This window comes from Pan troglodytes, chromosome 1, assembly GCF_028858775.2.
Source record: "Pan troglodytes isolate AG18354 chromosome 1, NHGRI_mPanTro3-v2.0_pri, whole genome shotgun sequence".
NCBI lineage: Eukaryota > Metazoa > Chordata > Mammalia > Primates > Hominidae > Pan > Pan troglodytes.
In genome coordinates this window covers 128,312,223-128,322,692 of record NC_072398.2, presented here as the reverse complement: position 1 = coordinate 128,322,692, position 10,470 = coordinate 128,312,223, and the positions used below count along the sequence as shown (strand labels likewise).

Sequence of the window (10,470 nt, the reverse complement as noted above, 5' to 3'; positions counted from 1 at the left end):
CATGGGGGAAACTCTCCAGGACATTGTCCTGGGCAAACATTTCTTGCCCAGTACCTCACAAGCACAGGTAACCAAAGCAAAAATGGACAAATGGGATCACATCAAGTTAAAGAAGACTCTGTACAGCAAGGAGAAACAGTCAACAAAGTGATGAGACAACCCACGGAAGGAGATAAAATATTTGCAAACTACCCATCTCACAAGGGATTAATAAACCAAATATATAAGGAGCTCAAACTCCATACAGAAAATTTAATAGATTTTAAAAATCAGTAAAATATTTAAATATGTATTTCTCAAAAGAAGACATACAAATGACAAACAAGCATATGAAAAGACATACAACATCACTGATCATCAGAGAAATGTAAATCAAAACAATGAGATATCATCTTATTCCAGTTAAAATGGCTTATATCCAAAAGACAGGCAACAAATGCTGGCAAAGATGTGGGGAAAAAGGAACCCTCAAACACTGTTGGTGGGAATGTAAATTAGTACTACCACTATGGAGAACAGTTTGGAGGTTCCTCAAAAAAAAATCTAAAAATAGGACTACCATAGGATCCAGCAATTTCACTGCTTTGCTTACACCAAAAAGAAAGGAAACCAGTATCTTGAACAGACATCTGCACTTCCATGTTTGTTGTAGCACTGTTCACAATAGCTAAGATTTGGAAGCAACCTAGGTGTCCATCACAGATAAAGGGATAAAGAAATTGTAGTACTTATACACAATGGAATACTGTTCAGCCATAAAAATGATTGAAATCCCGTCATTTGCAACAAGATGATTGGAACTGGAGGTCATTATGCTAAGTAAAATAAGCCAGGCACAGAAAGACAAACATTGCATGTTATCACTTATTTGTGGGATCTAAAATTCAAAACAATTGAACTTATAGAGAGTATAAAGATGGTTATCAGAGACTAGGAAGAATAGTGAGGTGATGATGGGGTGGTGGAGATGGTAACAGATAGAAAAAAAAATAGTTAAAAAGAATGAATAAGACCTAGTATTTAATATCACATTAGGGTGACCATAGTCAACAATAATTTAATTATTGGTTTTAAAATAAGTAAAAGAGTATAATTGGATTATTTGTAACACAAAAGATAAATGCTTGGAGGGGATGGATACCCCCTTTTTACATGATGTGATTATTATGCATTGTATGCTTGTAATCAAAGCTTTCAGGTATTTCATAGATATAGAAGCCTACTATATACCCACCAAAATTAAAATTTTAAAAAATGAAAACATAAATATAAAGATAAGTTCCTTTCTTTTTTCTTAAGTTTTACAGTTTTACATTTCATATTTTAGTCAATCATCCAGGAGGAGTTAATTTTGTATAAGATATGAGATGTAGCACAAGTTTTATTTATTTATTTGCAATTGTTTCAGCATCATATGCTGAAAAGGCTATCTTCCTCCATTGGATTACTTTTGTGCCTTTATCAGAAATTTATTGGGCAAATTTGTGTCTATTTCTGAGTTCTCTATTCTTTTCCATTGATCTATTTGTCTAGTCTCCCAATACCACACACAGTGTTGATTACTATAGTGAAAAATGTCTTGCAATCAGAAAGAGCAGTTGTCCCACTTTATTCTTATTTTTTTCAAAATTATTTTAGCTATTCTAGTGGCTTTGGCTTTCAATACACATTTTAGAGTGATCTTGTACACACCTGCAAAAAATCTTGCTTGGATTTTTACAGGAACTCAATTAAACTTATATATCAATTTTTGAGAATTGAGAACTTTATTGATACTTCAATACATGACTACAGTATTTCTCTTCATTTTTATAAATAACCTTTGATTTTTTTTCATCAGTGTTGTGTAGTTTTCAGCTTACAAGTCCTGTACAGGTTTTGTTATGTTTACACATGAATATTTTATTTTTAGCAGTTATAAATGGTACTGTATTTTCAATTCTGATGTCTATGTGTTTATTGCTAGTATACAGCAATAGATTGCTGTTATGTTAATCTTGCATCCTTCAACCATGTTGAATGCATTTATTAGTTTGACATTTTTTACTTTTTATTTTTGTAGATGCCTTTGGAATTTCTACACAGACAACCATCTTATCTGCAAATAGGAATGGTTTTATTTCTCCCTTTACAATCTCTGTATTTTTGTACCTCTGTATTCTCTCTTCTTGTAAGGACTCCAGCCATATTGGATAAGAGTCCACCTTAATCATGTATAAACTCAACTTAACTTGAATTCATCTGCAAAGACAATATTTCCAAATAAAAGCACATTCTGAGGTTCCAAGTGGACATAACTATTTGGGAGACACTATTTGTTCTGTAACACTTGGGTTTTCTTTCTGCCTCATATATTCCAAATTTGGAGTTGAAGAAGCTGGCAACCCAGAAATGCCAACAGACATGGACATAAAAAGTCCAAAGAAAAGTTTATTCGCTCTACGTACAGGGCCAGAAAAGGAGGAGCCTAGCAAGGCCAAAAATTTTTACATAGTAACTGCACTACTCCAACTGAAAACAGGTGGTGTCACCTTATTGACATCAAGAAAGACTCAGTGAGGATCACACACTTCCATCCTTGTGAGGCTGTAACAAAGCTCCCTACATCCCTGCAAGGATGATAGCAGACATAGCCACTGAAGATGCTGGGACTTTCATTTCCACTGTTGGCAGTGAGCTCTTCCCTGTGTTATCAATAGAAACCAATGGGAAGCCTAAACTTCTGCCCCTAATTGGCAGGAAAGTAACAAGGCATCCCCTTGTCTCTACTGGAGTGGTGGCAGAGGCCCATTAGGAAGTCAGGACTTTTACCCTTGCCCAGGAGTAATCAGGTCACTCCCACTGTGGTATTAATGGAGACTTGGTGGGGGAAGCCAAACCCCATCCCTGTAGTAAGGCCCCACACTTGACTGATCTGCCTTTTTCTTTTGACTTTTCAGAAGAGTTTTAAAAGACTTTCTTGTTTATCTAACTTCCTCTCCAACACGTTCAATAAATCTTTAAAGGGGATTTAGTAAAAAATAAAATGTAGTGAATTGAATGTAACATCCTTTCTAGATCAGCACAGGTGGTTGTGTGGGGCATGGTTCCAGTCCAAGGGCACAATCCTCAGAGCCCTTGAAGCTCAGTGTTTCAGAGTCTAGGAGCAGTCAGTTTATATACTATGCTGTTGTCTGTGTTCTTATGTTCTTGGACAGCCCAGCCCTCCAGGATGATGGTAAGGACAGAGAGAGTAGTCTGAGAAGTTGTCTCTACATTCTTCAAACCCTTACACAGGAACCCAGGAGAGTGAGCATCTCTCTGCTTTATTTCAGGGCTGAGCTCCAGATTTCAGAGGTTTCTTTATAAACATCAGTAATTTTTTGAGTTTGACAAGATCACAGCGGTGCCATGAAGCCATCTGAAGCATCGAGGCTCAGGTTACCTCTTTGGCATGTAAGTCAGATGTTCTTCATGATGTTGTTCTTTGCCTCTGACACAAATTCTTTCCACATTCCTCTTCAGATATTCAATGTGGAGCTATCTCAACCAGGGATGAGCCATCCTCAAATTATTAATGACTTCATTTGCAAAATATGTTTTCTTTATGATGCCATTGTATAAGATCAAACCAGAGAGGAGATCCTAAATACAGGCGAGCTTTGATAAAGATTTTACTTTGACAGCATCTTCACTTGGTTCGTGACTGCCTTCGCTATTCTGGTTGAAAGAGTGTAAGCCATCCCATAATATAGCCTGTTTTACCTTTTTTGTTATTTCAATTACTTCTCATGAGATCTGACTCCGTTTCCACAATAACTGGCTGATCTGCCCAATTTCTACTGGATTTATTAATATATCATAATTTCTGCTTTTCTCTTGGAAAACAAATTTCTTCTCTGATCAATATTTCTTAATATTTATCCTCTTTTGCTGCTTTTGTTAAAAATATTTGTCCTCTGTTTTAGGGCTCAAATGCCTACAAGGACCAATGAAACTGGAGCAAACCAAATATAAGCAAAACAACAGCGAGTGCAAGAGGACACAGCAAATTAGAGAATGCATGCCCCTATCTAACAGATGCGGTGGGCACTTTTCATTTTATCAGATTCTCCAAATTTTCAAGAGAAGCCAGAAATTCAGGCTTTTAGAGGTTAGCATCTAATTAAAAAGTTAAAAAAATAAAAGGTGTATGTGACCACACAACATAGGTCTGAGTGCCAGATTTGGCTCTTTGGTCACCAATTAAAGACTTCTATTACACTACAATCTCTTTAATGATTTCTACAAAGGGTTCTAGGGGTTTTCATGCAAATAATTCTCCCGTGGCTCATAGTAATATCCCTTAGCGGCTTTGGAAATCAGAACAATTTAGGCCAACTTATGGTGGAATCATGTCTCATGTAGTTTTTCAGCTCCATCTGGCAAACAGCTCCCCCTGGCTCAAATAATCATTGTCCAGCTGACTGCTGGAAGTAGGGCAGGACTCCCTCAAAGAGTAGGACATGGGATATCTGCCCAAATCACTCTGTCTTGGGAATGAGTCTGTCTATACTGAATAGTTTATTATGCCTCAAGTTGGTATATTGCTGTGCAGCTGCCTCTGCAGTGGCAGCTGAATGCATCTGTCACACAGAATCTGCAGACATTAATACTATTGTTATATTAGGCACTGGGATTTTATTTCCCTCAATACTTTATTTCATTGAACAATATTGAATTTTCTTCTGCCAAAGTTGAGTTGTGAGACTAAATCGTCAGCAGATGTTTTAAATTGTTCTGTTGATGATAGCTTGTTTCTCTTTCTGGTATTGTTTTATCTCTGAAGTACTGCTTTGGGTTTTCAATTTTAGTGGACAGATCTGTGCTTCTCACTGCAGAACTTTAAGCAAGTCTCTAAGGCATGTCTTACTATTTTATATCTTGTTCTTAATGTGTCAGGCCAGGTTGGGCAGCAGCCTGCAGGAGCTGCAGTCTGTTTAACAGAATGTTTCAGAACTACACTACAGAACTTTTTGGTGTGGTGAGAGGAAGAGGAAAACATTCTCACAGCAATACTCCAAAAAAAAAAAAAAAGGAAATTCTACTCAGACTTTTTGTCTGCCAAGATTTTTTCCACTAGATTCATAATGTAATCATTATGTTCCCTTTCTTCATGCACTTTCTCTCTCTCACTGCCATTCAGATGGAAATTTTCTACATAACTTGGGGGTCTCAAAGATCATTTACCCACAGACACCCTCCTGGGCTACTAATGAACGTTAGAGCCACTGAGATAAATTACCTCATGTCCTTCTGAGAGGTGACAACGTGCTAGCAGCCCTCCCTCGCTCTCAGCGCCTCCTCGGCATGGGCGTTCACTCTGGCCATGCTCAAGGAGCTCTTCAGCCCGCCACTGCGCTGAGGGGGCCACTCTCTGGGCAGGCCTAGGTCGGAACCTGCTCCCTCTGCTTGCGGGGAGGTGTGGCGGGAGAGACGCAGGCAGGAACCGGGGCTGCGCGCAGCGCTCGGGCCAGCGCCAGTTCCGGGTGGTCACGGGCTCAGCGGGCCCCGCACTCGGAGCAGCCGGCTGACGCCAACGGCCCCGGGCAGTGACCGGCTTAGCACCTGGGCCAGCAGCTGTAGAGGGTGCGCCGGGTCACTCAGCACTGCCGGCCCGCCCGCGCAGCGCTGGAATTCTCGCGGGGCCTCAGCCACCCCTCCATGGGGCAGGGCTCAGGACCTGCAGCCCGCCATGCTCGAGCTCCCCCCACCCTTCATGGGCTCCGGCGCTGACCGAGCCTCCCCCATGGGCGCCGCCCCCTGCTCCAGGGCGCCCGGTCCCATGAACTGCCCAAGGCTGAGGAGTGTGGACGCGCGGTGCGGGACTGGCGGGCAGCTCAGCCCCCCCCACAGCATGCAGGATCTACTAGGTGAAGCCAGCTGGGCTCCTGAGTGATGTGGGGACATGGAGAACTTTTATGTCTAGCTAGAGGTTTGTAAACACACCAATCAGTGCTCTGTGTCTAGCTCAGGGATTGCACCAATCAGTACTCTGTGACTAGCTAAAGGTTTGTATACCCACCAATCAGTGCTCTGTGTCTAGCTAATCTAGTGGGGACTTGGAGAACTTTTACGTCTAGCTGGAGGATTGTAAATACACCAATCAGCACTCTGCGTCTAGCTCAGGGATTGTAAACACACCAATCAGCACCCTGTCAAAATGGACCAATCAGCTCTCTGTAAAATGGACCCATCAGCAGGATGTGGGTGGGGCCAGATAAGGGAAAAAAAGGAGGCTGCCCCAGCCAGCAGTGGAGACCTGCTCGGGTACTCTTACACTCTGTGGAAGCTTTGTTCTTTCACTCTTCACAGTAAATCTGCTGCTGTTCACTCTTTTGGTCTGCACCGCCTTTATGAGCTGTAACACTCACCACGAAGGTCTGCAGCTTCACTCCTGAAGCCAGCAAGACCGCAAGCCCACCGGGAGGGACGAACAACTCCGGATGGGAGGAATGAACATCTTCCGACGTGCCGCCTTAAGAGCTAAAACACTCACCATGAAGTTCTGCAGCTTCACTCCTGAAGCCAGCAAGACCACAAGCCCACCGGGACGGATGAACAACTCCTAATGGGAGGAATGAACAGCTTCCGACATGCCGCCTTAAGAGCTATAACACTCACCATGAAGGTCTGCACCTTCACTCCTGAAGGCAGTGAGACCACGAACCCACTGGAAGGAAGAAACTCTGAACACATCCGAACATCAGAAGGAACACACTCTGGACACACCATCTTTAAGAACTGTAACACTCACTGCAAGGGTCCGCTGCTTCATTCTTGAAGTCAGTGAGACCAAGAACCCACCAATTCCAGACACAGAATTCAACTGTAAATCTGTCTTATCTTATCCTGGGACTTTTTTGCTTGGTAGACTATTTATTACTGCCACAATCTCAGAACTTGTATTGGTATATTCAGGGATTCAACCTCTTCTTGGTTCAGCTGTGGGAGGGAGGGTACGTGTCCAGAAATTTATCCATTTCTTCTAGATTTTCTAGTTTGTGTTGATAGAGGTGTTTATAGTATTCTCTGATGGTTGTTTGTATTTCTGTGGGGTCGATGGTGATATCCCTCTTATTTCTGATTGTGTTTACTTGACTCTTCTTTCTTTTCTTCATTAGTCTAGCTATCAATCTATCAATTTTATTATTTTTTTCAAAAAAACTACTTCTATATTCATTGATTTTTTTTAATGATTTTCCATGTCTCTATCTGCTTCAGTTCAGCTCTGATTTTGGTTATTTCTTGTCTTCTGCTAGCTTTGGGATTTGTTTGTTCTTGGTTCTCTAGTTCTTTTAGTTGTGATGTTAGGTTGTTAACTTGAGATCTTTCTAGCTTTTTGATGTGGGCATTTAGTTCTATAGATTTCCTCCTTAACACTGTCTTTGCTGCGTCCCAGAGGTTCTGTTACATTGTATCTTTATTCTCATTAGTTTCAAAGAACTTCTTGATTTCTGCCTTAATTTTATTGTTTATCCAAAAGTCATTCAGGAGCAGGTTGCTCGATTTCCAGATAATTGTGTGGTTTTGAGTGAATTTCTTAATCTTGAGTTCTAATTTGATTGCTCTGTGGTCTGAGAGACTGCTTGTTATTATTTCAGTTCTTTTGCATTTGCTCAGGGTGTTTTACTTATAGTTATGTGATCAATTTTACAGTAAGTTACATGTGTCAATGAGAAGAATGTATATTTTGCTGTTTTGGGGGTAGAGAGTTCTGCAGATATCTGTCAGGTCCACTTGATCCAGAGCTGAGTTCAAGTCCTAAATATCTTTGTTAATTTTCTGTCTTAATTATCTAATATTGACAGTGGGGTGTTAAAATCTCCCACTATTCTTGTGTGGGGGTCTAAGTCTCTTTGTAGGTCTCTAAGAACTTCCTTCATGCATCTGGGTGCTTCTCTGTTGGGTGTATTTAAGTTTAGGATATTTAGGTCGTCTTGTGGAATTAAACCCTTTACCATTATTTAACGCCCTTGTTTGTCTTTATTTTCATCTTTGGTGGTTTAAAGTCTGTTATTTCAGAAACTAGGATTGCAATCCTTGCATTTTTCTGTTTTTCAATTGCTTGGAAAATTTTCCTCTATTCCCTTATTTTCAGCCTATGTGTGTCTTTGCATGTGTGATTGGTTTCTTGAAGACAGCACATCGATGGGTCTTGGTGCTCTATTCAGCTTGCCATTCTCTGTCTTTTAATTGGGGGATTTAGCCCATTTACACTTAAGGTTAGTATTGTTATGTGTGAATTTGATCCTGTCATCATGAGGTTAGCTTGTTACTTTGTAACAGAGTGGGGTCACACTATCACTCACCACTTCCCTTGGCTTGGGGTGGCAGTTCCTTGGGCTCTGTGCCACTCCTGGGTGGTTTGTCACCCCCCTCCTTTTCTTTATTCTCCATGGGTCAAGTTGTTCACCTAGTTATTCCAAATGCAAGAACATAGATATTTCCATTGAAGGTGCTGAATTCACTCACCCCTTTTCATTTCTCTTTGTGAGTGCTGTGCACTGCAGCTGCTTCTAATCAGCCGTTTTGTTCCTACATCTGGCTTATCTTTGAAGTCTCAAAGGTGAGGAATAGGTCTGTCTCATTCACCACTGGATATCCAAAAAAAGAAGTAAAAGAACATATGTCTTAGCTGCATCCATACACTTTTGTACACTCTTACTCTTATTTTTAATCTCATATACTTCACTAACATTTAGCACCTGTTCGTCAATCACCATTTTATAGTTGCACAGAGCAAAACAATCCACTTTACTCTCGAAATTCAGTAATTGTTAGTCACCTTTTTCTTTCCTGCTGCATGTGTTTCCTCTCCTCATATCCAAGAAATAACAATAGGGAACATAACTAGTTTACCTGTTACTAGCTTAATTTTGAGTGATACACACTGAAAGCAAAATCTCGTGTTATGCATTTGGAATGTGAGATCCAAAAATTCTAAGTTCCTAGCAATTTAATAAAATTCTCTCTTTTCTAAGAATGTAGGGTTATTGCTTAATACTAATGTGTCTTTTATCTACTCAAACAATATTTACTTAATACCTAGTTTTCTAGGCCTGCTGTAACAAAGTACCACAAACTGAGGCACTTATACAACAGAAACTTGTGTTCTCACACTTCTAGAAGGTGGAAGTTGACAATCAAGATATAGACAGGCTTAGTTAATTCTGAGAGCTGTGGGAGGAGGATCTGTTCCAGGCCTCTCTCCTGGTTTGTAAATGAATGTCTTCTTCCTGTGTCTCTTCACATAGTTTTCCCTCTATGTGTATCTGCCTCTGTGTCCAAAGTTCGTTTTCATAAGGACTTCAGTCATAATGGATTAGGGCTCACAATTATTACTTTGTTTTAACTTGATTATCTCTTTAAAGACCTTGTGTCCAAATAAAATACATATGAGATACTGGGATTAAGACTTGGATGTGTGAATTTTTGTAGGATACAACTCAACCCATAACATACCTATTATATAATTAGAAGTGATTTTTAAGCTGTGAGGGATACACATTTGTACTCTTTTTGGGTAGACTAAACTAACACTCATTAAAGAGCAGTATATGACATAAACAACTATGCAACCAAGGGCTGAAATTAAGTAGACCTCATGTTTGTCTGTAGGAGTTCAAAAATAAAAATAGCAATATGCATTGGAGTAATCAGAAAACATTTGAGGCTTTAATAAAAATAAAAGTTTAATAGAAATAAAGTTGAATAATAAAAATAGAATTTGGGTAAGTATAAAAAAGAAAAAAAGCATTTAAGTTAGAGGATATGGGTAAGAGCACAGAACCAAAATGGAAGGCATATTCATGTCAGAGTGAATAGATGCTCTGACTCAGGGAGGAGAAACACATTGAGGAGAAACAGAAAAGATTTAAAAAAATAAAGCTTAGGCCAGATAGAAGCAGTTTTTGGATATTAAATATGTAAAAATTTTTTGAGTATGAGATTGACAAAGATTATGATAGAATCCAGATATCATCACAATCTTTCAGTCCTTCCAATATTCGTGCATTTTGCAATGGAACTTTTCAGCTCCTCCCATTCAGAGGTAGAGACTATTATTTCTTTTCTTCTAGTGAATATGATGGCCTGTGACTTGTCTTTCCAATAGAAAGTCTGCTAATTAACAGTGAAGCAGTTTTGACCCTTATCCTCAAATGAATGGCTGTGTACATGTCTCATCATCTTTCTCTCTCTCCCTTTCTCTCTTTTCCCATTGTGATACCATTTGAAGAGATGTGGTCTAGCCTGCTGCCATGTGAAGGAAACCCACACAGGCAAGGGCATTCTTTATTTTTGGCCTCTAGTTGATCAACCAATTGCCAGCAAACACATGAACAAGCTGAACCAAGGTCAGCTAGCCTGGTTCAGGCCAGAACAGTCTCCCATCCAGCACAAAGACTTCATATTTAAACCACAAAGTTTTTCAATTGTTTGTTAGGCAGC

General features: G+C 39.9%; 1 protein-coding gene across 1 annotated transcript; it reads left to right on the top strand.

Moving 5' to 3' along the window:
• Positions 1 to 2,617: 2,617 nt before the first annotated feature.
• Positions 2,618 to 9,004, top strand: LOC129138584 (uncharacterized). The gene is made up of 5 exons (XM_054676172.1): positions 2,618 to 2,743; positions 3,058 to 3,217; positions 4,921 to 5,002; positions 5,404 to 5,891; positions 6,334 to 9,004. Exons 1-5 carry the CDS (start codon positions 2,618 to 2,620, stop codon positions 6,417 to 6,419), a joined length of 942 nt encoding a protein of 313 aa, XP_054532147.1. The 3' UTR covers positions 6,420 to 9,004.
• The last annotated feature ends 1,466 nt before the right edge of the window (positions 9,005 to 10,470 follow it).

What these genes read in the sequence shown, in the direction of transcription:
- LOC129138584 (XM_054676172.1), top strand. Translation starts at nt 2,618, where the DNA reads ATGATAGCAGACATAGCCACTGAAGATGCTGGGACTTTCATTTCCACT. An exon ending in CTACAGAACTTTTTGGTGTG is followed by an intron (nt 5,003 to 5,403) that starts GTGAGAGGAAGA and finishes CTCTCTGGGCAG; the next exon opens with GCCTAGGTCGGAACCTGCTC. An exon ending in CAGCATGCAGGATCTACTAG is followed by an intron (nt 5,892 to 6,333) that starts GTGAAGCCAGCT and finishes CACTCTTCACAG; the next exon opens with TAAATCTGCTGCTGTTCACT.